The following is a 27,864-nucleotide window of genomic DNA, read 5'->3' on the forward strand; positions in this document are numbered from 1 at the left end:
ATCTTTCAGGCTTGGAGAATAGAGTGGTGCTTCTAATAGATGCACACATACCCTTTATGTGGATAACACATTTTAAAGAACTCAAAGAGAGTAATTCAGTGTTTTCACTTACCTGCCTTCTCTTATCCGTCTAAGTGCTTTTCCTGGCTAATCTCACCTACTGTAGCTTCAGTTGCCATCTATACGATGATATCTTGGCAGTTTCCATCTCTTCCTCAGATCCATATAGCTAAAACTACCTGCTGGACGTCTCTCTCATGTGTGTTCCCTTCTGTCTCTCAAACTTGATGTACTTATAGCTGAACTCTTAATCTTTTTTTCTCAGGCCATTCTTCCTTTAGCCACTGGGTTAGTCAGCAGCTCCGTGACACATACTACTCATTTAGGGCAGAAGCTTCTTTCTCACCCACTACATACAGTCAGTCCTTTCAGTTCTGTATCTTAACCGTGCTCCTCATTTTACTCCTCTCCATCCTTACAGCATTTGGTTTGCTTCAGGCCCTTATGCCTTTCCTATTCCTGTTGTAATAGTCAGTCTCTATGTTGGCAACCTTCTGAGTTGTCCTCCTCTGTTGCCATGGTTGATCTTATTAAAAACACTAATATAATTTCCTTGCTTAAAATTCTCCAATAACTTCTTATTGACTTGAGAATAAAACTGCTTAGCATCTTAGAATGGCGTACAAGGTTATCTGGCTCCCTCTAGCCCTGTGGTTCTCAACTGAGGACAGTTTTGCTCTCCAGGTAACATTTGGCAATATGTGGAGACATTATTGGTTGTCACACTGAGGATGGGGCGTGATAATGGCATCTAGTGGTAAAGGTCACGGATGCCGCAAAATATTCTACAGTGCACAAGAAGGGCCCTCCCGGCTTCCCAGTGAAGAATTATCCAGCCCAAAATGTCTAAAGGGTGAGAACCCCTGCTCTAGCCTTAGCAATGAGGGGCAACTCCCTTCTCCATCTCTGTGCTTCAGCCACATCTTACCACTTATCATCCATCCAGAGCTCTATACTGTTTCATGCCTTTGTTTATTCTTTTGCATTTGCTGTTTCTTTTGCCTGAAATTCTGTGGGGCAGCCCCACAACCCCAAATGATTACTTGTATGTTTTCTGATGGTTATACTAAAAGCTCCTTGAGGGCAGAGCGGGGTTCTCCCCTGTCTTTGCATTCCTGACACTTCACATACAATATCTGATCTTATAGGCAATCAGTAAAATTTTAAATGAATAAAAGATGGCACAGGCTGGCCTGTATGCAATTTAACTTTTAAATTAGAGGCTGTTCAGTCTCTCGTAATTCCTCAGATTATTCCTTGATTATTAATAGAGGACAGTAGTATAGATGCAGAAGAGCAGAAGGGCAGGCCCAACATGTGCTTGGAAATTGCTGCATTTTAAATATTATCTCTGATGTTTAGTTTAACTTTGGTATCTTAATGCCTTCACTTTTTTTTCTCCGTCTTTAGATATCACACTTCAGTGGCTTATTCAACATTCAAAATCTAGAAGAAGCTGAAGCATCTCCTGACGTCTTCCAGTCCTTCTTGGCTGTAATCTTAGAATTATTGTCCGTACCTCTGAAGTACTTCCTAGAATACAGTCCTTCCTAAACCCAAGAAATTGCCTTTTTCAGAGTTTATTTCTCATGTGCACTGCTGAAGATGTGTATCCCTAATCCTTCATGAAAAATCAGCTAGAGTTGTCATGATAAAGTCAGCACACAAAAAAAGGCTTCTTATACATACTTGTCTTAAACAGTGTGTAGAGCTTTTTTTAAAAAACACACTTTTGACCATCTTAAATCAAGAAAATTGCATATTTCTGTTCTGGTCTTTCTGGGCCAGACTTTTATATTGGTTTTCAGTAAATGTCTATCTATGATATTTCATTATAGAGTCCAGTAGCTTAATACTGATACTGACTTGATACAGCATGAAGTTTCTAGTGCCACACACAGTATTTAGAAAACTTTTAGCCTGACTCATGTGGGATATAAACATAATGTTTACATATCTCACAAATGCATGTAAAATGTATAATTACACCTTAGGAATTAAAAAAATAGTCTGCGAAGAGTGAGCAGAGGCACCAGATTAATTTTGTTATTGGTTCTTTACTCTGGTTAGATCTTACGGGATGAATTTTAAAAACAGTCTGCTTTCTGAGAATTCTTCATCACCAGATAGCAGCTGGGGATATGGGAGGAACTAAGGCATGCTGTTTTGTATCTATCCAGATCATTACTTCTATATATTTCTTTTTTTCCTGGTTCAACACACTTTTTTAAGGGGTTGGGAATTGAAGATTTTCTCAAAAGCTTTCATGAATTTAGAGCATTCCAGCCAATATAATAAAACATGTTAAGAATGTCAAACTTTGTTCAAACACCTGTTTGTTCTTTCTATCTCTAGTCATTAAATCAGTGCTGCTGCATGACACTTTCACTCTTGACTTTTATATCCAGTCATAAAGTTGACTTTCAGCACAATAGATACTTGTAAACAAATAAAAATTCTTATTTTTCTCTCTTATTGATGTAAGATTTGGCACTCTTTTGTCTGGTGCCACTAGACATCTTGGTTATTGTGACAACTCTAGACCTGCCTGCTTTATCTAATGTAATCTCGCGCAACGTCTGCAGGTTGTTTGATAGTCAGTCACGCCGAGAACGGAGGAACTGATGCCGTTTATTGTTTGCTTCTATGATACAGAGATGTGTAAAAACTTAAAATGAGCCTGTTTTGTAGTTTACTGATCTCCATATACATAAAGGGACATATTAATACTGGTTCACTTGTAAATTGTTATTCACATAGACCACTGAGGTAGATAAAACTCTATAGTACACCTGCTTATGTGTTACCTCACACTGTGTGTGGTTTTGTTTCTTTTGTTAAGCAGCACCCATGTAGACAGTGCATTTCCAAATGTGTTGAGCACTCTAAGTACAGTCAACAGTAAGTTCTTTTAATGAGTACCAGTTTTAATTTATAGACTGCCATGGCCTTAACAATAGTCTGTACAAAATACTGCACCGTGTTGCACAGACACTACTTGTTTTTCTCCTTTCAGATTTTTATGAGTAGAATCTTGGCTTTTAAAATTCTGTTCTTATTCTTTAAAGCATGTTGCATACTTGCCTGATGGGATGGATGGTTCTGTAAAGAAGAGATATTTAAACTTGCTGCTGTAGTTCAACACCATTAACGGTCACTATGAACCATTACAAAGAAAGCGGCAGTTTGCTTGTGCCTAAGAGGAGGAATCTGAACTAGAATGTGTGACTTTGTGGGGACCGCATAGGTTTGTTAATTGACCTATAGCTAAACCCTAATGTGTTTGTGTGTCTGTTCATTGCTTTCAGCATTTCAGGACATCCAAACACTACTACCAACATTTTCCTGTGCATTAACCTCTGCATGTGAAAACTTAACAGTTATTGAACTTTGTAAATATGTGAATTTTTTTTATTTAGGTGGATGCATTTTTTGTCTGTTTACTGTTCTCAGCTTTATTCAATAAACTTGCATTTTGAGGGTTGTATTGACAATTTTAACTTAAAATGTGCATCATGATGGAAGGTGCTGACTTTTTTGGGAGGGGATGGAGAGAAGGTTACCATGAGCAGGGTCCCTAGACCGTGTGCTAGAAAGAAATCAGCTCAGCTCTCAAAGAATTGGGTCTGTGAGCTAGTTAAATAGAAATAAACTTTTAAAATATCCACAGAATTGATATTGCAATTTTTGGGGGGTCGTGGTGGTGGAGGAGATGCTACTACTTGTAAACTGGCATGATACACCAAATCTAGGACTTTTAAAAGTGGCAAGAGCTAGTTAAGTATTTTATAATCCAGTTGTTTTAAAAATCATAATAAAACTCTACTAATAAATTGCAAGACATGCTTACTTACTGGCTTCAGTTCCAGAATGCAAAGATTTTTTTTTTTTGCTGAGGAAGATTCACCCTGAGCTAACTTCCATGCCAGTCTTCCTCTGTTTTGTATGTGGGTCTCGGCCATGGCATGGCTGCCGCCAAGTGGTGTAGGACCGTGCCCGGGAACTGAACCCAGGCTGCCAAGAGAAGTGTGCTGAAGTTAACCACTAGGCCACGGGGCTGGCCCCCAGAATGAAAAGATTTTAAATATCAAACGTGTTTTTCCCACAAAAGCACTTTTTTTGTGTGTGTGATGAGGAAGATTAGCCCTGAGATAACATCTGTTCCCAATCCTCCTGTTTTTGCTGAGGAAGATCGGCCCTATGCTAATATCCGTGCCCATCTTCCTCCACTTTATATGGGATGCCACCACAGCATGGCTTGACAAGTGGTGGGTCAGTCCGTGCCTGGGATCTGAACCTGTGAACCCTGGGCTGCTGAAGCAGAACTCTCGAACTTAACCACTATGACACCGGGCCGGCCCAAAAAGCACCTTTTTAAAGTAAAGCATTTGATTTATTTTGCTAGTATGTTGTCTTTTGTGCTATAAAAGTGAACATCTCATCAAAGCTATTGGAGAAATGATTTTATGTATTTTTACTCAGGGAAGTTCAACTTTTCCTCTGTATCCATACTGTCATTCTGTACAGCCAAACCTTGTTGGCCAATCAGATATGTGATTTAGCATTTCTAGGACAGAAGTCCCTAGGATATCAGCCTTAAATTCTTTTATTGAATTGGTGGAGCCATTTAGTCAAGCAATCAATTTGGTCCTCTTCTCACCACCCTCCTACCAAAGCAATTTTTGGAGGAGGAGTGGGGCGGTGGGGGGAGGATGGGGAGATATAAATTTGGGTTACTTAACTCTTGATTCTAAGTTTATATCTGCTTTCAAAAATTGGGACTTCTAAAATTAGTCCCTTTGGTTCCGTCAAGTAAGTTGCATGTATTGGGCCCTGGCTACTTTACTGTTCATTGTTTTTGAGGAACCAATTGCTTTGTGTATTCTATCCATATAGAATCCAGTTACACTGAAATCCTGTTGATTTGGTAATTTCAACTTCTCAGCGTCTGGCGCATTGAGAACTGGAGTGAAAGTTTAAATTTACTGTAGCTAGCACTGTAACTGTAACCTCCAGTTGGCCAAATGCTTTACTCTAAAAATGTGCCATTGCGGGGAAACCACCTTGTTTAGTATTTGAAATATTTTCAATTTGTTACCAACTTTAAAGCTTGTGCCCTCAACAACATATATGCCAGTGAAGATCCTTGAAAAAAGGAAGACAGTAAAGCAAACACTAGCCGTGTTGACTTCCCTTAAGTTTGCAGTTCCACAAATGTGTGGCCCACAGCAGGTGTTTCCTGTTGATTAGTAAATATCCTCCACACAATTTCTGTTTAAAACTCAGCTATTATTAAAAATGGGTACTTTTGTAATTGCTACCTCTTGAATGTTCTTAGGGAAACTGAAGCAGGATGTTGACATGCTGGATGGACTGCAATGGGAAGTTCCTTAATCTAAGCAACAGCAGTAGTCATTCATTATTCCATTTCATTAACAAGCCCTCTCTTCAGTAAGGTAATTCTATTTTAAAATCCCAAGGCAGCTGGAGACTTAGATAATGCAGATTTCCTACAGGAATCAGGAGAGGGGAAAGATACCTTAGCCTCATTTTACTGGGGTTTGCAGGTCTTGCATTCTTAAAAGGAGGGGATGTGGTAGGAGCAGAATTGTCAGCTTAAAATGTTCACGTAGCTTGGTTCTGTCAAGAGTGCTGGATTGGCATTTGAGAGAATGGGTTCTGTTCTTTGCTGTTAACTGTGTGACTGTGGTGAGTTGCTGAACCTCCCCTGGCTCCGTAGTTTTCCCATCTGTAAGATGAAGAGGAGAGGATTTCTAATTAACTTCTCCCACTAACAGGCTGTGGTTCTAGCAGCCTTGAGATTTGGATGGTGGTGAAACAGAAGGCAGAGAAGAGAGATGAAAACGCACACTTGTCCTAGTGAATATGTTCATGTTGTGTTCCTTCCACTTGAAAATAATCCAAAAACACAGAAATGTTTACATTTTATAACTTTAAATCTTAACATAGTTAAGGGCTGGAGATCACAGACATTTTACAGAATGATACAATAACTTACATATTGTTTGAAGGAAATACTGTAATCACATGGGCTTATATTTTGAAAGTCATTTAAAAATTTTAAAGCGTTTCTTCCAGACTGCAGAAAAATGTTTATTCTGGTATACAAGATGGAAAAATATATACCTACTACCAATTTTGGGGTAAATGTTTTAGAGCTAATGTTTAACACTTTATAACTGCTGTGTTGCTAGGTTCTGCTTGAATTTATTTGGAGCTTGGAGCAAACTGGAGCAGTTAGAAAATACTTCCTTTCAAAGTAATGAGGGGGGAAAAACAAAACCCCAGCAAACCCAATGTGTTCCCTTTTGAATATGGGAAGTAGAACATTAATGGATTGGTAATTACAGTGTCTCTTCCAGCCAGCTCTTATATACAGGTAATCTACAGCTTTGGCTTACCCTCAGTTGTGTACAGTCTGTTATCACACAATGTGCTATCTTGTTGCTACATTTTAAGAGAGTCCATCATTTCTATCTACTGTTACCCAGTATATGAATTAGCTAACTCCTTTTTCTATTTCTATCATTCTCTAAGGAAAAAGAAATTGCTATTATTTGTCATGCCACTAGCTTATTTATGAAAGCGCTAGCTCTTCTCACCCTTCAAAGAAGGGTTAAGAATTTACATAGTTCTTACTTTCTCTGGAAGCATCTATAACCTAGGGGCTGGGGCATGGCACATGGGTGGTGAATGTCAGTTCTTGGTGGATAGTCACTGCATTTGATTTAGTGGTTTAGTTAGAACAGGTGGGAAAGGAAGCTCACCACTTTTTTTCTAAGTTCCATTTGTTTTTTGAATAAGGTGATTTTTAATAGGTAAGTCACATGATTCAAAAATTGAAAATACCTAAAAAGACATATGAACTCTTGATCCCATCCGTGACTGAGTAACCACCCCTCCACCCCCACCCAGGCTTTACAGGTAACCCTTATATCAGTTTTTTAATTTATCTTTCTAGTGTTTTCTTTATACAAAATACAAAAAGCAAATAGAAATATATATGCTTTTTTTTTTTTTTAACCACTTTCTTACAGAGAAGGTAGCATACTGATTTGAACATGGTTTTTCCCCACCTACCATGTCCTGGCAGTCTTTCCATATCAGTATACAGAGGGTTCCTCATTCTCTTTCACAGCAGCATGGCTCCCATTTCATTGTGTGTGTGGTTTTCACTGTATGGGGAGATTCCCAAGTTTATTTAACTGGTACCCTGTTGATAGACTTTTGGGTTGTTATAACCTTTTGCTTTTATAAACAATACTGCAGTGAATCAGGTACATGTGTAGCAATTCACAGAAGCATATCTGGGTCAAAGGGTAAATGCATTTGTACTTATGCTAGGAATTGCCAAATTGCCCTTGACGGGGGATGTCACAGTTATTTCTACTAGTCTCTGTCTCCTGTGTTTTGCCAGCAGAGTGTGTTGAAAAACTTCTGGATTTCTGCCCATCAAGTAAGTGAGAACAATAAGTATACTATTCAATTTTAAACTACATGTGAAATTTAGCTTTTCTTACTGAGCTGAAGAAACAGTATTACCTTAATTCTGGAGTTGGATCTTCACCAAATTAATAATTATAGGTGATTCCCTCCCTCCCCTTTTTTGCTTAAATTTATTTCTCCCCCCTCCTTTATAAAACAAGTATATATTGCTTCAGAAAGCAATGGTCAGACTTCTAAAAGTCATCATTACATCACTTGATTTTTTTACATTATTGCTTTGGATAATAAATCATAACTTCTTAGAGTAGAAAAATCCCTCCTTTTTTTTTTTTAATCCCTGCTGTTAATAGACTATTTTAACCCTGATATTTAACATAGGAAGCTCTTGGACTACACTTTGAGGTCATTCTAGGGCCAGAGGTTTTTTCTGGCTTTGCAGTTTTAGGAACCAAGTGCGTTGATTCGTGCACTCAGACTCACAAGACTGATTCCCGAAACTGGGATGTCTGCCGTTTTTACAATGGAGGATATTTTTAAAGGCACTGAAATACATCTGTTAGCCAGGTCAGCTACCTCCTTCAACTATCAAAGTAAGAAGGAGACTGAATTTGGATCACCTTGTGGGATATAACCCCAAATCACAGAGATTTAGGACCATGATGCATAGAAGCTGGAACAGGTTGAGTTAAACAGAACTGGAGATAGACTTGAGGACTCAGAGCCTTTTCAGCTGTTTTTGGACTGGGGTGAATTTTAACCCTTGTCACATTTTATGCTTGGTTTCTTTAGACACATTTTTCTCCTAAAATAGGGCTTTGAAAATAGGAGGGGCTTAGTTTAGTTCATCCAGTAGACCTCAGGTGTATATGTACCAGGTACTTTTACTAGATGCTGGTCTTAAAAAGTTCACATAGGGGCCGGCCCCGTGGCTTAGCGGTTAAGTGCCCGTGCTCCGCTACTGGCGGCCCGGGTTCGGATCCCGCGCGCACACCAACGCACCGCGTCTCCGGCCATGCTGAGGCCGCGTCCCACATACAGCAACTAGAAGGATGTGCAACTATGACATACAACTATCTACTGGGGCTTTGGGGGAAAAAAAACGAGGAGGACTGGCAATAGATGTTAGCTCAGAGCTGGTCTTCCTCAGCAAAAATAAAGGAGGATTAGCACGGATGTTAGCTCAGGGCTGATCTTCCTCACACACACACAAAAACAGTTCACATAGTTGATGAGTAATAATAATAGGGCTCACTGTGTATGTAGCATTGTTGTAGGTACACTATATACGTTAAATAATTTAATTCTAGCAACTGCTGTATACAGTAAGTACTATTCTTATCACCCTCATTTTACAGTAAGAAAACAGTTCCAGAAAAGAAGGTCACTCAGAGGGCAGAGCTATGATTTGAATACCTGGCAATCAGACTTCTGAGTCTGGGTTCTTAGCTGTGCTCTCTCTGGTGCCCCCCAGAGTAAAACCATTTTTACCAGAGTGCATTTCAGTGTTCTTTCTTAATTGGTCCCCTGGTGCTCTTGTGAGATTATGTACAGAAAAACCTATCACAAATCAGTTTCTTAAAGAGTTGATTTTGTGTGTGTGTGTGTGAGGAAGCTCAGCCCTGAGCTAACATCTGTTGCCAATCCTCCTGGTTTTTTTTTTTTTTTTTTGCTGAGGAAGATTGGCCCTTGGCTGACATCCGAGCCCATCTTCCTCTACTTTATATGGGACGCTGCCACAGCATGGCTTGATAAGTGGTGTGTAAGTCCGTGCCCAGGATCTGAACCTGTGAACCCTGGGCCGCTGAAGCAGAGCGCATGAACTCAACCCACTACGACACTAGGCCTACCCCAAGAGTTGATTTTTAAGGTTGGGCTTTTCTGATTAGATATAGGCATTGTCCCAATCTCATCAGCCACATTTACCTTGAGGGGAATCCTAGTCTAAAGGGCTAGAACAAGATATTCCATTTTCTTTTGGTTCAATTTAATTTGAGAAGGAAACCCTTTCTGAACCTGGCCCCTAAATCCTAGCTGTGCCTTGCAGGGCACTAATGTCAACATTGTTGCCTGTGGGGTGGCTTGGGAAGAGTAGAAGGACCAGTCTTTCTGTGCTTTGAGGGTCAGTTTTAGTAAGTTTCCCCAGACTGAAGCATGGGAGAGCTAGGCAGTAGCTCTTTTTCTGCCTAGAGCCAACTGGCTTGGAGAACTTGAGCCCCCAACCTCATTTCTTCCATTATGGCTTGTGCATTAGAATTTACGAGTTTTTTTTTGTGAAGATTAAACAAGAACAAGTGAATTTTAAAAACCACAGGACATATACGACTGGCAGCTATTATCAGTTTTACTGTGAAAAGCATGTTTCAGAAGTTGGATGGTTTTCTCTGGTTATGAAAAAGAGATTTGTTTTTATTAGAGATTGTCTCTAATGTGAGGAGAGGAGCAGTCATCAAAGTGTCTACAGTTGACCATGGTGCAAGATCAAATTTAAAACTTTTAAGTAAATTTTGCAATAAAATGGCTTAGGAAGGAAACATACAACACACACCTTAATGGTCCACATTCAGTCTGCAAGTTCTGGGATGGCAGACCCGAAAGTTCAGGATCAGGCACTGAGGCTGGACTCCAGCAGAGTCCTAGGTGTCTTTCATGGAGGAGAAAAAGCAGAATGTGTGGGCAAAAAACCCTGGCTCGAGCTCTCTTTATCCCTTTTGTGTGTGTGTGTGAGGAAGATCAGCCCTGAGCTAACATCCATGCCAATCCTCCTCTTTTTTGCTGAGGAAGACTGGTCCTGGGCTAACATCTGCGCCCATCTCCCTCCACTTTATGTGGGATGCCGCCATAGCATGGCCTGACAAGCAGTGCCTCAGTGCGCACCTGGGATCTGAACCCGGGCTGCCAGCGGGGGAGCGCGCACACTTAACTGCTATGCCATTGGCCGGCCCCTCTTTATCTTTTTTTTTTTTAATGCTTGGGCAGGCCTCTCTCTCAGGATTTGGGGGAGAAATAGGCTCAGCCAGCAAAAAGGCCCTTAGTATGTGTCAACCACCTTGTGTTGTAATCAGATGTTTCTTTGGGCGCCTTCTCAGTCTCCATTACACCTCCTCTGTATTGCAAAAAGTCCCCTGACTCTAAGAATGTGATGACTGTGCCACATGACAACTTCGTCATCCTCTTAATCACTCTCTTGGTCACTCAGCCAATCTCTGATTTGGGCCACTTCTCAGGCCTTGCTTCCCAAGCTTTTCAGGAACCTCGGTATAACAGGCACATGGTCTAACCTCAGGGAGTGCAAACTTGAGCAGACTTTTCCAAATGCAGCAAACAAAAGAAACAAAAACCCTAAACTGTTGAATCATTACATAAAAGCCATAGCCCTTCAGAGCTGACATTTGCAACCTTCTTAATTACAGGAGGTAGATATAGAGGGGTAAAGTGATTTGACCAGGAATCTATCCCACACCTCAAAGGTGAGATCCCTGCTGCGTGCGCAGGAAAGATGGTGGGAGTGGGAGGGGCAGGAGGGGAGATGATTACATAGGTCTGGTAAAAATAATTTGGTGGTGGCAGCAGCTTTGACTCCTCCTGCTCTCTCTTTTTTAATGATCCAATTTCTGAGACAAATGCAATATAACCTAACTCAGTATTTCCTGAAATTGCCAGACGCTAAGAATCGCCCAAGAGCGCTTGTTATACATACATTCCCGGGACCCTCCATTGGAGTTCGATAGGTCTAGGACAGGATCTGGAAGTATGTGTTTTATAATCATTGTGAGGGATTCTTACAAATTCTCGTGTTCTAATAAAAATAGCAGAATTCAGGATACCGTTTTGTGCAGTATTGAGCTAAAAGGAGCATGCGACCCGCACCATAAACAATCAAGTTAAAAACCCTGCCCTTGCTATGCAAAAGTAGCTCCTTTCAAACAGAAATGCGCCTCTCTCTCCTCTTACGTCTTTTAACTGTCACCATCCCTAACCTAGAGCCGGAGTGGCTTTCTCCGGTGCCAGCTCGGCCCCAGCTCGTGGGAACACTCGCTCTGTCCAAAGCCGGGCGGGTCCGGGGCCACGTCTCTGTCCGGCGTCCAGCGGGCGTTCCCGTGCGGCGCTCCCATTGGCTGGAAGTTCCCTCGCCGTAGCCCGAGCGGCCCCTGCTCGCCACGCCAGCCCATCCGGACTCGGGACCGCCCAGGGGCCGGCACCGCGCGCGGGGGCGGGACTGGGGGGCGGGCCGAGGGCCGGGGCGGGGCCTCGCGGCGCGGCGGGCGCTTGGGCGGCCTACGGCGTGGGAGGGAGTCCGGGGCCGCGCCCCTCGAGGCCGGCCCGGAGCCGGGCCAATCCCCGCGACAGGGCGGGCGAACGCGAGGCCTGACCGGCCGGGCCCGCAGGGCTGGGGGTGGGGGACAATGGATCAGTTCCTGGTGCGTCACGGGGAAGTTCCTTAAAGGGGAAGTGAGCAGGGCTCCGGGGCGGGCGCGCGGTGCGGTGGTCGGCGGGGGAGGCCCCCAGCGCTTTAAAATAATGCCCGCGGCGCCCGCGCGACCATGCAATGGCGAGCGCTCGTCCTGGGCCTGGTGCTCCTCCGGCTCGGCCTCCATGCGGTGCTGTGGCTCGTCTTTGGGCTGGGGCCCAGCATGGGCTTCTACCAGCACTTTCCGCTCAGCTTCGGCTTCCAGCGCCTGAGGGGCCCCGACAGCCCCGCGTCTCCCGCCTCAGGGCCCGCGGGCCGGCCCGGGATGCCCGGGGCACCGTCGGGGCCGTCTTGGCTGCAGCCGCCGGTCCCCGGGGCGGCAGCGGGACGGCGCCAGGCTCCGCGGCGGGCCCGGCCCGGCGTGTGCGGCCCGGCGCACTGGGGCTACGTGCTGGGCGGCCGGGGCCGCGGGCACGACGAGTACGAGAAGCGCTACAGCGGCGCCTTCCCGCCGCAGCTGCGCGCCCAGATGCGCGACCTGGCGCGGGGTATGTTCGTCTTCGGCTACGACAACTACATGGCGCACGCCTTTCCCCAGGACGAGCTCAACCCCATCCACTGCCGCGGCCGGGGGCCCGACCGCGGGGACCCGTGAGTAGCCGACGCCCCGGGCCGCGCCCCACGCGCCGTCCTCGGTCCTCCGGGTCCCCAAGGGACGCTGGAACGTTTAGGGTCCCGGGGCCAGCGCCCGCCCGCCTCGAGCCTTGGCCGACCCCCTTTGAGGTTCCCCCGGGCCTGGGGGTGCGTGGATGGGCCGGTGGCTGTCCTCCTTCCTGATTCTCCGGGAATCTCTGAACTACGGGACAGCCGTCCAGCGCAATCTCCTTTACAGATGGGGAAACTGAGGCCCAGAGACCGGAAGGGACAGTGGCGGTACTACGGGGTGGCTTGGGGGGCTTTAGACTCCATCTCCAACTCCTCCTCAGATGAACATATAATCAAAATGAAATCCTTTGTAAACGTAGCTTCAAAACAAGCCCTTATCTTCACCCCCCCCACCCCCCGAGGCTTTTCTATATATAAATATCAGATTCAGGAGTTGGTCCCGGGCAGGGACTTCTCCAGAGCCATCCAGTGAGTTTGAGGCGGAGCGGGGCTACAATCTTTCTCCTTCATCGCAGGGGCTGCTTCTTAGGCTGAGGATAGTTAGGTAGGAGGGAGAGAGGCTGTCTGGCCCGGATTTGGGGTCCTGATACTCAGAGTGGGATTCCTTGGCTGCTGCACTGACTGTCAGCATCATTGCCCTGTACCATCTGCTCCATAAATGCTGCCGCCCCCCCACCCCCGGCTCTGGTGGCTGGGCCGTCAGGGAAGGTCGGCCAGGTCTTCCGCTTCCACCAGCCTTGTTTGCAGAGGCAGAGCTTCAAGAGTTACTGCTGTTGACATCAGAGTCCAAGAGGTCAGCACGCCCAGCTGAGGACCTCCCAGCTGGAGGGAAGGGTGTGCCGACCCTGTTAGGGGGGATAGGTGACTATCTTCTTCCAGGTCCCTCCCCTTAGGTGGCATTGGAGGAGTTGGGCTGCTCACTGCCTTGGCACCACACCCTATGGGTGCCTTGGGACATTTGGGGCACCTGGTGAAAAGCAGCAGAGTCCAATCCTGAGGTTCTAAAGAGGAAGCCCATACCTAACAGGCTTGAGGAGTTTTGAAGATGGTTTGGTTATCTACAAATTCACGTCTTAAATTGCAGTTTGAGAGCATGAGTTTTAGTGAAGCAAGGGCAGATGCCAGGCAAACTTCAAAGGACTTTAGAAAGGACAGCTTCTAAAATTGTAGGAAGCTGAGTTAATTTTCTTTTTCACCATATCAGGCTTTATACATGTAAATGTATTTTCTATCTCAATTTTCTTTTAGAAAAAATTTTATTAAACTTTGAAAAAAAGTATTGGGCCTTTCCAGATTATAGGAAATTAATGAGTTATTTGTCTTGCTTAACTTATCGGAATTTATACCTATGTATTTTCTTTCAATTTCAATTTTTTGGGGAGAAAAAACATTAAAATTTGAAAAAAAAAAAGCCTAAAATCCTGCCAGACAGTTATTTTTATTTTATCTTTCCTGCCAGCTCATGCCCTTATGCCTACACATTTTTTACATAGTTGAAATCAAAGTGTGTGTACATATTTTGGATCTTAATTGTATTTTCTCACTAATGCTCATGGTATTACAAGAAGGGAAGGAACTCTTTTAGTAAGTGCCCTTCCTTATTCGGTCTCACAGACTTTTTTCTCAGATTTCCTTTTATGGTGTGGACCTAAGGAAAACAGTTTAATGAGAACTTGTGATAACACTTTCATTGGGGAATATGACGATCTGGAGAGTGAGTCGGTGACATTTTAATGCTTTTCTTAATGAACCTTAAGAACCTTCTGGAGAGTAGCACTTCTCTCCTGCAAGGTGAGGTGGCGGTTGATTAGCTGGCTGGTCTGGTGGTAGTTCCACGTGGCGCAGGCCTCTGTTTCGGGATGAAGTCTGCTGACGAGGGTTTCGATTTGGTGTACAGTGACAGTCTGGGTAAGTCGAGGTCAGGTTGCTTTCAGACAGCTATGTTGCTGTTGGAAAGATGGAGTTAGAAATATTGAGGGGGTGGCCTTTGGGAAGGGTTGTACCCAGAGATTAATAAACCTTTGAGTTGGTAAACTTTCAGGTCTTCGAGGAGGTGAGAGAGCTCTGGGGTTATGGGGGCCTTGAGTAGATCCTCACACTGGCCACTGACAAAGAGTAGAAAGGTCAATTTTTCATACTCTCCTACCTTTAACCCCTCTCAAACTTAGTATTTTCAGGGAAAGTTTAGAACCAAAGCTTTGTCATTCTGGCTCTGAAACAAAAGGACACATTTTCATCCTCAAAATAAATAACCTGTAATAAAAATCTTTCAGATTTTTTTTTATCAAACATAGTCTAATGATTGTTGTCAAGTGTATTCCAATGATTTGTTTTAAAAAATGGAGTGAAGTAGTCATAAGGATATTCTATAAAAAGTACAGAAACAAAATGTGGGTGCTAAACATGAGTATCTTTTCTTTAAGCCTCTGTTTACTTGAGGCTTATCTTGCTTGTCTTGTTTGACTGGAGGTAGGGTGAGGAGTTAACATAGAGTAAATAAAACCTGAACACTTTAAAAATAGCAAATCTTTCTGCCCAGCTTTAGATTCCTATGCAAAGTCAGTTCCTCTTACATCCCCAATTTGGGTTGGAGGTTCCAAAATTAGAAGTTTCTTTAAGTAAATTTGGATATTGTATTTTTGCAATCTTGTGAATAATAACTATAGTTAGGCCTTGAGCACATGAACCTTGCTTTCTCCCCAGCCAAATCGCTATTCAGACCAAAAAAGCAAATCTCAAGTTAACAAACCAAACAAATATTAACTCCCCCCAAACCAACTCATTCCTAGGCACCGCTAGCTTAAGGTGGCCTCGTCTGCATTCCTTTTTCTTTCTAAAGTCCTGTTCTCCTTCAGAATCAGGTTCAAGTCCTTCTGTAGGATGCTGTTAAACTGTTTGAAGATAATTTTCCTTGATTTACTCAGTTTTTCTCGTTCCTTTTCTTTGAGCTGCTCTTCTGCATTTTAACATCATTTGAGCATTGAGTTCTGTTATATAATCATCTTCTTATCCCTTCATCTTGTCTCCCCGGATTGTCAATCCCTTGAACATAGGGACTGTTTCTTATGTTATCTGTGTGCCTACACAGCACCAGGTAGATTTCTGAACAGCTGTTACGGGTTAAGTATATGTGGGAATTTTTTTTTTACACGTGTATTTGATTTTGTTAGCTACATAATCAAAACTTCTCTTTCAGAGGCCATTGTTTTCTCTATCTTCTCTGTTTTTGGGGTGATAAGAAGTTTGAAAATTCAGTGGGGTGAATGTCATGAACAGTCCCACATGGTAGATTAAGTGGAGAGTTTAATTCTGGGTCCTCGAGGTTCAGCTAGCTGGTTATGTGAAAGATGTGCACTTTTGAGTCTAGCCTTGTGCAGGAGGATTGAGTTCTTGGCTGGAGGCACTTAGAAGGTATCAAATCAGACTGGCCATCAATCAAGAATATCCACAAAGAACCAATCCACAGTCTTACCTCCTCAGTGGGCTGGCATAATGGAGTCATGAAAACTTGGTGCTGTCAGGCCAGGAGGATTTTATGGAGTCTACTTCTTCCTTCATTCCCCTCCTTCTCTTTCTTTTTTTCTATACTGGCATATTTTGAAAGAGTGTATAGTAATTAATTGGTAGAAAAGAACTGGAAGTGTTTTAATGAACACCTTAGATATTTGAGTGGATTTGTCTGAGTAGAGTAGAGAGAAGGAACCACCCCCATAATTGCAAATACATTTTGCAATTTGCAAGGCAAGTCTTATAGTTGTTAATTATTAATGACTGCTTGGGCATTGTATTGAGAAGTATTTTAAAACTAGGTCCATTTTAGTCATTAGCCTACAAGGAAAAGCACAATAAAACATGGGAAGGAGTGCAGTGATCAGAATTAGTAACGCCTTCCATGGGCCTGTGCATGTGGAGGGGTGATGGAAGCCGTAGATTCCGGTGTAACTCAGGACAGAGTGGTTACGAGTGGTTCACTCACCACGTATCTAGCTTGGCTTCTAAAGGATGAGGCAAGCATTTTCTGGTGAGGTGGGTTGTTGGAGCCCACTCTGTTTCTGAGCAGCAGAGCAATGAAGTTAAATATGTAAGCGCAACAGAATATTCTTGGGTTGGCAGAATTGAGCACGAGGATCTCCCTGTCTACTTTGACCTTCTCTTTCAACTATGACACTTCCTAGGTCCTTTCTGGCTGGCATTGCCCTTGAAGTGCTTATTTTAATCCACAGCTCTTGTCTTTAGGGGACCTTTTGCAATTATATAAATTTGTCTAGAAAGAATCAACAAATCCAAGAAGCGGGTGCGGTTTTGCAGCTGTGCCATTTGCTGGCTTCGTGACTTGTGAGAGACGAGTTAGCCCTGGTTCCTAGATAACCCCTTCTCAACAGTTTGACTTAAAAAATGTATCTAAAATTTTGCTATAAATTCTTTGTCCTAGATTAAGTGACATAACACATCATAAACAAAGCAACTGGAAGGTTCAAATAAGATCAGATTTGAAGTGTTGAAGCTGTTTATGCCTACATGATGTAAGGCCCATTTCACTCCAGCTGAGGCACATAGGAGGCCGTTCAGGGAGCATAGCCAGCTGTGGAGAATACGGAGATGCTGCCCACAGGCAAGTGAGACAAGGATCTGTGAGAGGGACCCAAGGAGGAAAGAAAGGGGTCCTGGGATTTGATGGAACATGTCAGAATATTCAGGGAATCTGGCAGAAGATAAAACCAGGACTTTTTCACTCTGGTCTTTAATAAACATAATCTTTAAACAGTCTTCTTTGTTCTCCCCTTACTATCATCTTTTCCAAGCCTCCATGGTTGCTTTCTGGGTTGCTGGGACGAGGACAGAGGAGTAACTGAACTGCCCAGAATTTCTCAAGCTGCACTTGGTCGCTCTCACTATTTCTCCATCCCTGCCCTTCCAGATGTGTTAGTTGTCGTTGCCATCATTTTCAGTGTTACTAAGAACGCTCAGAGTGGCTGAGGAGCTTTACCCTCCTTGCCGGCCTGAGGCTGGCATCTCGAGCTTGTTTCAGACGGGAAATTGGTGCTGATTACGGGGCAGGAGGTGTGTGCAGAAATGTTTACGCAGCCCAAGTTCAGAGAAGTCCTGCCTTGGTTCATGTTAAGAAAACATCTCCTTAGAATTGATGGGGATTCTTTGGGTGAGATGTAAGTGAAAAAATGGTATAAGGAAGTTATTTTATTCCCCCACCCAAAGGACAGATGCATGATGTTGAGATTTTAGCTGAAAGTATTTGCATCTTTCTGTGTGTAATTGCTTGAGTGTCTGATTTCTGTGTTAAATCAAGTATTATAGGCTGGTCATATGACAGGTCCCCTCCTTTTTCATTCTTAGTGATTTTGAAATCAGAGCTTTTTGAAACTGGACTGAGAGATCATTTTTGGTGATAAAACTCGTATCTCAGAGGGCAAATGACTCTTGTTCACTGTCTCCTGACTTCCTGTTCCGTGTTCTTTCCACCATAGTGTAAGTGTGTCTGCGGTTCTGTGACTCAATTCTGCTAGTAGACACTATAGAAACTGTCAGTTGTGAGAGAGAGAGAGAGAGAGACCTTTGCCATACTGGTCCGCCCACAATGGTCCCTGCATAAATGAGAGTTGCCAGTAATTTTAGTTTCTGATGGGTGTTTAGTTTTATTGTCTTTTTTCTCTTTTATACCTTTGTTTAATTTTAATTTTATTTCTTTTTCAGTTCAAATCTGAACATCAATGATGTCCTAGGGAACTATTCATTGACTCTTGTTGATGCATTGGATACACTTGCAGTAAGTGTTCAGCCTTATTATTATTATTTTTTAATTAGTTAAGATATTTTGGAATTAATTACCCCTACTTTTCCCCAGGGATGGGAATGCCAGGAAACCCAATACTCAAAATGTATTTATAGCTTTGATAGCTATTGTTGATTTTAATGACCTTAATGTGGAGAGCAAGAGAAGCATGAAGGTTAAATGAGGGGAAACGTGATTACTGTAAAAACATGGAGAAGAAAGTATGATTGTTTTTAGGGAACCTGTTTTTCTCCCCGTTTCCCACTATTTTATTCCCTGCAGGAATCCATAGAGAATTCCATTAAAGTTTACAGTTACTGTAGTTAAGATTTCAGGAGTAAAAGACAAGATGTCAGGATTGCTAGGTCCCCTGAAATATCATCCAGCTACTGGCTCCCCAAGAGTGTTTCTGAGCCCCGTCCCAGACCCTGTGCAGGGACCCTATCCGTAAGCACTCCTCTTTTATTTGCTACTCTGTGTTTTGTGGACACTCCACACCTGGGCTGCCAACTCAGGTGCTGCCTTTATCTCCGCATCCTGTGGTTTCCCTCATTGACTCTGGGGAACTGGAGACCCTTGAACAGATTTGCAGAAGCACATTGAAAGCAAGAAGGCGCTGTGGGCTGGTACTTATTATCAGACTGAGCTGTGTGCTCGGTTGACTTCATGACCTTTCGCTATAGAATACAGCTCCCACGGGACTGGATTCCAGCATAGCGTTGTTTTAAAAATCTCCTTAGTAAGGGTGATCTTACAACCTCTTTGCTCGTCTTCATTGTCCAGTAAGCCTTTACCGTTAGAAAATTCTTACTGTAGTCTAGCCCAAATCCTGTAGTTAATAATTTAGTCTTGTTTCTTGTAACTTTCCTTAGAAGAGTTTAAAGCTGTCAGGAGTTAGAACTGGTTAATGCTAGCTAAGTTTGCATTACAACTGTCCAGTGTCTTGCTAGTGGTAGAATTACTAGAACTTGAAGACAGCTTGAGAGATCATTCTACATTCTCCTGGGCCCATGGTCTAATGGGAAATCTGGGATTTCATTCTGCCAGGCTGTAGTTGCAAAGCAATTTAGTCTCCCAATATCTCCTTCTGAAGTTATTGCTGCTCCCCTTCAGTCACCTGCCATCATGGATCACAATGTGCCCAGGCAAGTAGGTTCAACCTAATTAGAGTTAATGTGTTGAAGATACCAGAGGCTGACTCAGCCTTAAAGTGTTGCTTAAAAAAAAAGTCCTAAAACTCATATATAGCTTATGAAAGCTCACTTCTTCACCCTGAGGTCTCCTTTTTTGCCCTGTTGTGTCTTTTTATCCCCCTGTCATGCTTGTTAAGTACAGAGACCTTATCTCTATTATTTACTACGCTCTCTCCACACCTAATGGTCTCTGGTACATAGTAGGAGTGCAAATAATACGTTCAAAAATGAATTTCTACTAATCCAGCATTTCCCAACGTGTATTCCAAGGGTATACCCCTGAAAGAATAATTCTGTTCCCAAATGAACTTGAGAAATTCTGCATGTCTGTCCCGCTATCAGAGAGCTGCAATGCACAGCAGCGTTTTAAAGGCACTGAGATGTCATGCAGTAAAGAAACCTATTTAACTCTTCTGTCCAATTCGGCTTTTCTTAAGCTTAAGTGCATTATTTCATAGCCTGGTTACTCTGTTCTGTAGCTATCTGACTAAAATGGTAATGTACAATATGTAATTGAAAGTTGCTGGCTTCCTTCACCGTCCTCCACTTGGTCTGAGATTGTATCAGCATCTGCACCTGCTAACAGATATTGTTGCTGGTAAACATCTGTAAGGAAATAAACCTATCTCTGTGGTTTTCACTGTAGAATATCCGGCCTTTCATGTGTTAGCACTTCAGGCTTATTTTTCAGGTGCTACTTCTGTTGAGGTTTTCCTTTTCTTCTGCTAACATTTTAAACAGGCTCTAACAGATGTGCTGTGGAAACACGTGGAAGATGGCAGTCCCCTGAGCATTGGATGCAACTTGCAGCATTGTTGCATAATCTTTTAAAAAGGAAAGAACTGAAAGCCAGAAAAGAAACGTCTGTACTCGCTCTCTGTGTGTTACAGCAAAATAACAAGAAGGAGGGGAAAAAAAGATGCACTAGACCAATAAATATTAGGAAGTAAGACATACTTGAAAGAAGCAGTGTCTGGATGAAATTATTTGTTTTTACTTGTTTTTGTGTGTGTGTCCTTATGATGTTGTTATAGTCGCAGGATTGTCATAAAATTTTGAACAGAATGAAAGCTTTTCAATGCAGGTTAATCTATAAAATGTTATGCCCAATTTGCACTTCATAAAGGAGAGAGCAGCTTGGTATGAAATCATATCCACATACCCAAAATAGGAATCGTAATTTTAGATCACTTTTTAAAAAGGACATAGAGCTAATACTTGGATATTTTGTTTGTTTGAAGTCACTGGTTATGTGGATCCAAAAGATAACGTTACTATTTTTCAAAGTGTTTAGACATCTGGGTAACAAGCAACAAGTCAGTTTTCCAGATGTTTTGGTCTCCTGGGAGCCAAGCACCCATGCTGTCAATTATTTGAGGAGCAGAGGGAAAGTCATATTTTTGTTTCTTCAGTTTTGGTATTTATTTTTACTCATTTTAGGAATTTTAGGAACTATAATACCTTGCATGCTAAATAAGATCAGACTGAAGTTTGAGGGAGAGTGGGAAGATGAGGGATGCTAATGATTTTATGAGGAATTATTTTCACAGTTTTGCCATTTGGAGATATGATTCTTGAGTCGGAGGAAATGAGCTTCCCATCTGTCCCGAAATATATTCTAAGAGATAACTGTGCTTTTCTACCTTTTGTTTCTACTCCCACGGGTGGCAAAACCACACATACAGACATTTAGATGAAGTGGCCCAGCTCCTGCGATCATGTAGCCTCAGTTTCATTTCAAGCTGTTGTAATGGTTTGTGTTCCTCTTTTTAAAGATAATGGGAAATTCATCCGAGTTCCAGAAAGCAGTCAAGTTAGTGATCAACACAGTTTCATTTGACAGAGATTCCACCGTCCAAGTCTTTGAGGCCACAATAAGGTAAAATAGTGCATAAAGTGGATTGAAGGCTTCTTTTGTGTGTGTAGGGAGAAAAACCCCTGTGAGGGTCTGTCAGCTGCGAGATCCAGATAGAGAGTCCCTGTGGACCTTGTGGGCGCAGTGTCCATTTTTCATCTCTGTTTTTGGATTTATCAAAACTGGTACAATTGACATTTCAAAGGAGTTAAAGTTTTGGACTGAACAATAAGACACACTTGAAGGTGAATGAAGGTGTAAGATAGGGCTCCCTTTAATGCAGTTTTTCACGGTTTTGCTTTGTGTCTGGTCTCATTTGCTTCCTTCAGTGTGTCCTAGGAAAACCCCTACATATTTCTGAAGGAAATGAAAGTTTCCCATCTCACTTACCACCCACAGAAGACCACTTCTTACCGTTTGGGTATATTTCCTCCTTATGTGTGTGTGTCTGTGTCTCTCTTTCCCTCCGCATCTCCTTCCTTCTCCCCCTTGCTTCTGCTCTCCCCACCCCCAATGTATTGGGCTCATGTTTCATACCCAGTTTTGTATCCTGCCTTTTTTAGCTTGATATACAGTAATTCCCCCTTATCTGCGGGGGATACTTCCGAGACCTCCTGTGGATGCCTAAAACTGTGGATAGTACTGAACCCTATGTATACTGTATTTTTTCCTACGCATACATACCTATGATAAAGTTAAATTTATAGATTAGGCACGGTAAGAGATTAACAACAATAACTAACAATAAAATAGAACAATTATAACAATATACTGTAATAAGAGTTACCATAGATCTTAGCAACCTCAGCATACAATTTTTTTTCTTGCCTTATTAAGTAGAGAACTTTCACTTTTTACTTAAAGGAAGCATTTTAAGGCTTCTCTTTGGCATATCAGAATTGCCAGCATCATTACTCTCTCACTTTGGGGCCATTATTAAGTAAAATAAGTGTTACTTGAACACAAGCACTGCAATACTGAGACAGTGGATCTGATAACCCAGACGGCTACTAAGTGACTAATGGGCAGGTAGCATGTACAGCATGGATCCTTTGGACAAAGGGGTGATTCTCGCCCCGGGCAGGATGGAGTGGGATGGCACAAGATTTCATCACACTACTCAGAATGGCGTGCAGTTTAAAACTGATGAATTGTATATTTCTGGAATTTTCCATGTGATATTTTCAGACCGTGGTTGACTGTGGGTAACTGAAACTGCAGAAAGTGAGTGAAACTGCAGATAAGGGGGATGACTGTATTGTGTCTATTTTCCTATTTCATTTAAACTTTTTGAAAATTGTATTACTGCGTAACATTCCAGATGTAATATTTATTAAAATTATGAAATTAAAGTTATGAAAACATATGTTCTGAAAAATGTCACAATCCACTTCAGATCATTGGAGTGGGACATGAATTCATGGCTCATCAGGGACATAAATGTAAGCTGGTGCCTCCTACCTCTGAGTAGGTCCTTTTTTCCTCATCTCCTCCTCCTCACCTTTCCTTTTTACCAGAGGTTAGAGAATTTCATCAGTTGCTTGGCAGCCAAAACTACAAAAATTACTTAGTATTTGTTGTCTTGCCCTTTTCTGTTTCTTATATGGCTAAGTTTTTTCCCCAAGTGAGAGAAATCAAGAGTAATCTATTAATACAAAAAGGTAATATTTATTCTGAGAATGATTAGTACACTCACTTCTGATGAGATTATTGAGATTACCAAACATTAGTTATTACTTTAAGTGGGATTATTCTCAGTAGCCTCTGATGAATGGCTCCCTTTCTTCCTTTCAGTAATGTGGTTGACATAAGGATCGATCATTTATTATTAGGGCTGGAAAGAACTTCAAGAAGCCAGTAAGTCCATTCCCTCTGATTCCAGGCAGCTCTGAGTCCATAAGGAATTCCAGACTGCTTCTGTCATTCTGAACTGGATTGTATGCATTTACAATTGATAGGATTTTATTTATTTTTTTGTTCTTCCTCTCATTAGGGTCCTAGGAAGCCTCCTTTCTGCCCACAGAATAATAACTGACTCCAAGCAGCCCTTTGGTGACATGACAATTAAGGATTATGATAATGAATTGTTGCACATGGCTCATGACCTGGCCGTACGGCTCCTCCCTGCCTTTGAAAACACCAAGACAGGGATCCCCTATCCTCGGGTAGGTAGACTGGTTTGACAGTTCACTGTCTTCCTGAGTTAAAACTCTTTGTTGATTAATTTATTTGGGGGAAGGAGTGGGGCTGATATGGAAGAGGAAAGACATGTCCTTGAGAGAATTTGGCCCTAAAATATGATGTAAATATTTTTTAATTCATTCAACATTTACTGAGCACCTACTGTATGCCAGGCACATGGTGACATGTCCGATTTAATCCTTCTCCTTAAGGAAGAAGTTATGTTCCTGTGCTCACTATTCTTAAGTCCTTTTAAACGTGGAATTTATATCCCCTGCTACAAAATAGCGTGGGGAATTTGTCTTCATTTCTTTTTTTTTTTTTTTTTAAAGATTTTATTTATTTATTTTTTCCCCCCAAAGCCCCAGTAGATAGTTGTGTGTCATAGCTGCACATCCTTCTAGTTGCTGTATGTGGGACGCGGCCTCAGCATGGCCGGAGAAGCAGCGCGTCGGTGCGAGCCCGGGATCCGAACCCGGGTCGCCAGCAGTGGAGCGCGCTCACTTAACCACCAAGCCACAGGGCCGGCCCTGTCTTCATTTCTAATGTGGGCACATTTCCCCAAAGACCCTCACATGTATAATGTAGGAGCTCAGTGAATGTTCTTTTGAATGCTTCACATGGATCTTTCAAATAAAGCCGGCACAGACCAACAAGTTAGCTGCTGATTTAAATGCAAGATCTGGAATAAGATTGTGTCTTTGTGGCGTCTGATTTGCTGAGCCCAGAATGCCTCTGGGAGTTGAGTAAGCCTTTTGAGGTAACTAGCAGAGAATCACCAGACCACAGAGCCTAAGTGATGAAACAGGCTGTCATGTTCTCACTGTGTCTCCTTTCTCCCCCAGTCTGAGATTTGTTTACATTCACTGAGCAGGAGTGAGTTCACAGGAGCTCACTAAAATCTATAAGTGATTCCACAGCTGGTCTTTGTCTCTAATGCCACAGCCTGGTGTGTGTAACCGTGAAGAGAACCTGCGGGAAAGAGATGGATTAGTGAATAGCATTATAATGATTCTCCTAAGACTTGCTCTTATTAATAAAACAAGGCTGTGGTGTTCTGATTGTCTTGTCTGTGTCTTTGAAACTTAACTCCCATCTTCATCTTGGATATAAAGTGGAAGGCAGTGAGCTGACTCACTGTGGTGAGCTTATTCATTAGTGGAATATAGTAGCTGTGACCTTGCCTGCTAGCCCTGTGGGTTCCTTGAGTTTTACTGTGAATCTTTTATCTCTTTGTGTCCTCAGGTGAATCTAAAGACAGGCGTTCCTCCTGACAGCAATAATGAGACATGCACGGCAGGGGCTGGCTCCCTCCTGGTGGAATTCGGGATTCTGAGCCGACTGCTTGGTGATTCCACGTTTGAGTGGGTGGCCAGACGAGCAGTGAAAGCCCTTTGGAACCTCAGGAGCAATGATACAGGATTATTAGGTGTGGTGGCACCTTCTCGCACCATCAGGACTGTATACGTTTGGTGCCTTCTCCTTTCATCTTCTCTGGGTCTCTCCCTCCTCTCCACTCTTTCTTTCTTGTACAGTTAAATCTAAAAATTGACAACTCAGAATGGCCCTTAGTGTCTGCCATATCCAATTTCTTTTTATGTGACTTTTTGCTTAGAGTGAGGCTATAAGGTTTGATGGGAAAGAATAATGCTTTTGCTGTTTGAGGGCTCCCTTCTGATTTGAATCCCTTGGCATATTCCACTTGAAGATAATTGTTAATGGAAATGCTATAAAAAGAACTGCCTCTGAGGCAGATTATATTTGCTTCAATATAAGGTTCTAAATATAGGAATTTAGAGTTACTGGTAGGGTGGCTTTCTCCTTTTAAAAAGGCATGTGGTAGTAGATTGAAAGCCCAGATTAAACCTGTATTAGGTGGGGTGTTTTTTTTCCCTTGAGAATATTTGGTCAAGATGTTATTATGATTATTTTTTTAAAATTTTTTGTTTATTGCAGTAACATTGGTTTATAACATTGTATAAATTTCAAGTGTATATCATTATACTTCTGTTTCTGCATGGATTACATTATGTTCTCATGTTCACCACCCAAATACTAATTACAATCCATCACCACACACATGTGCCAAATTATCCCTTTTGCCCTCCTCCCCCCACTCTTCCCCTCTGGTAACCACCAATCCAATCTCTGTCTCTATGTGTTTGTTTGTTGTTGTTATTATCTACTACTTAATGAGTGAGAGCATACGGTATTTGACCCTCTCCCTCTGACTTATTTCACTTTGCATAATACCCTCATTGTCCATCCATGTTGTCACAAATGGCTGGATTTCATTGTTTCTTATGGCTGAGTAATATTCCATTGAGTATATATACCACATCTTTATCCATTCGTCCCTTGATGGGCACTTAGGTTGCTTCCAAGTCTTGGCTATTGTGAATAACGCTATAGTGAACACAGGGGTGCATGTATCTTTACGCATTGGTGTTTTCAAGTTCTTTGGATAAATACCCAGCAGTGGAATAGCTGGATCGTATGGTAGTTCTATCCCTAATTTTTTGAGGAATCTCCATACTGTTTTCCATAGTGGCTGCACCAGTTTGCACTCCCACCAGCAGTGTATGAGAGTTCCCTTCTCTCCACATCCTCTCCAACACGGGTTGTTTCCTGTCTTGTTAATTATAGCCATCCTGACGGGTGTGAGGTAATATCTCATTGTAGTTTTGATTTGCATTTCCCTGGTAGTTAATGATGTTGAACATCTTTTCATGTGCCTGTTGGCCATCTGTATATCTTCTTTGGAGAAATATATTCAGGTCTTTTGCCTGTTTTTTAATTGGGTTGTTAGTTTTTTTGTTGTTGAGATGCATGAGTTCTTTATGTATTTTGGAGATTAAGCCCTTATCAGATGTATGGTTTGCAAATATCTTCTCCCAATTGTTAGGTTGTCTTTTCGTTTTGTTGATGGTTTCCTTTGCTGTGCAGAAGCTTTTTAGTTTGATGTAGTCCCAGTTGTTTATTTTTTCTGTTGTTTCCCTTGCCCGGTCAGACATGGTGCTTGAAAATATGTTGCTAAGCCAGATGTCGAAGAGCATACTGCCTATGTTTTCTTCTAGAAGTTTCATAGTTTCAGATCTTACATTCAAGTCTTTAATCCATTTTGAGTTAATTTTTGTGTATGGTGTAAGGTAAGGGTCTACTTTCATTTTTTTGTATGTGGCTGTCCAGTTTTCCCAACACCATTTGTTGAAGAGACTTTCCTTTCTCCATTGTGTGTTCTTGGCTCCTTTGTCAAAGATTAGCTATCCATAGATGTGTGGGTTTATTTCTGGGCTTTTGATTCTTTTCCATTGATCTGTGTGTCTGTTTTTGTGCCAGTACCATGCTGTTTTGGTTACTATAGCTTTGTAGTGTATTTTGAAATCAGGGAGTGTGATACCTCCAGCTTTGTTCTTTTTTCTCAGGATTCCTTTAGCTATTCAGGGTCTTTTGTTGTTCCATATAAATTTTAGGATTCTTTGTTCTATTTCTATGAAAAATGTTGTTGGAACTTTGATAGGGATTGCATTGAATCTATAGATTACTTCAGGAAGTATGGACATCTTAACTATGTTAATTCTTCTAATCCAAGAGCACAGAATATCTTTCCATTTCTTTGTGTCTTTTTCAATTTCTTTCAGCAGTGTTTTATAGTTTTCGTTGTACAGATCTTTCACCTCTTTGGTTAAGTTTATTCCTAGGTATTTTATTCTTTTTGTTGCAATTGTAAATGGGATTGTATTCTTAATTTCTCTTTCTGCTACTTCATTGTTAGTGTATGGATTTTTATATGTTGTTAGTGTATGGATTTTTGTATGTTAATGTTTTCTATGTTGATTTTGTATCCTGCAACTTTACCCTATTCATTTATTACTTCTAAAAGTGTTTTGGTGGATTCTTTAGGGTTTTCTATATATAAAATCATGTCATCTGCAAATAGTGAGAGTTTCACTTCTTCTTTCCTGTTTGGATCCCTTTTATTTCTTTTTCTTGCCTGATTGCTTTGGCTAGGACTTCTAATACTGTCTTAAATAGGAGTGGTGAGAGTGGGCATCCTCGTCTGGTTCCTGTTCTTAAAGAGATAGCTTTCAGTTTTTCACCATTGAGAATGATATTAGCTGTGGGTTTGTCATATATGGCCTTTATTATGTTGAGGTACTTTCCTTCTATACCCATTTTATTCAGAGTTTTTATCATAAATGGATGCTGCTTGTCAAATGCTTTCTCTGGATCTATTGAAATGATC

The 27,864-nt window shown here is 42.0% G+C and overlaps 2 protein-coding genes across 2 annotated transcripts in view; both read left to right on the forward strand.

Annotated features, from left to right (window-relative positions):
* Window positions 1–3,544, forward strand: part of ARL8B (ARF like GTPase 8B) — a 47,717-nt gene extending 44,173 nt beyond the window's left edge. Inside the window, exon 7 of the mRNA XM_004442207.3 lies at window positions 1,471–3,544. Within this exon, the coding sequence (XP_004442264.3) occupies window positions 1,471–1,520 (50 nt within the window). The 3' untranslated portion in view covers window positions 1,521–3,544. The remainder of the gene's footprint in view (window positions 1–1,470) is intronic.
* An 8,419-nt stretch (window positions 3,545–11,963) lies between these two features.
* The window catches only part of EDEM1 (ER degradation enhancing alpha-mannosidase like protein 1), a 39,263-nt gene continuing 23,362 nt past the window's right edge, over window positions 11,964–27,864 (forward strand). Inside the window, exons 1-5 of the mRNA XM_004442208.3 lie at window positions 11,964–12,586; window positions 18,311–18,383; window positions 21,358–21,461; window positions 23,431–23,602; window positions 24,864–25,047. Coding sequence (XP_004442265.2) covers window positions 12,069–12,586; window positions 18,311–18,383; window positions 21,358–21,461; window positions 23,431–23,602; window positions 24,864–25,047 — 1,051 coding nt within the window. The 5' untranslated portion in view covers window positions 11,964–12,068. The remainder of the gene's footprint in view (window positions 12,587–18,310; window positions 18,384–21,357; window positions 21,462–23,430; window positions 23,603–24,863; window positions 25,048–27,864) is intronic.

The sequence above is a fragment of the Ceratotherium simum genome, chromosome 5 (assembly GCF_057802395.1).
Source record: "Ceratotherium simum simum isolate JZ-2026a chromosome 5, ASM5780239v1, whole genome shotgun sequence".
NCBI lineage: Eukaryota > Metazoa > Chordata > Mammalia > Perissodactyla > Rhinocerotidae > Ceratotherium > Ceratotherium simum.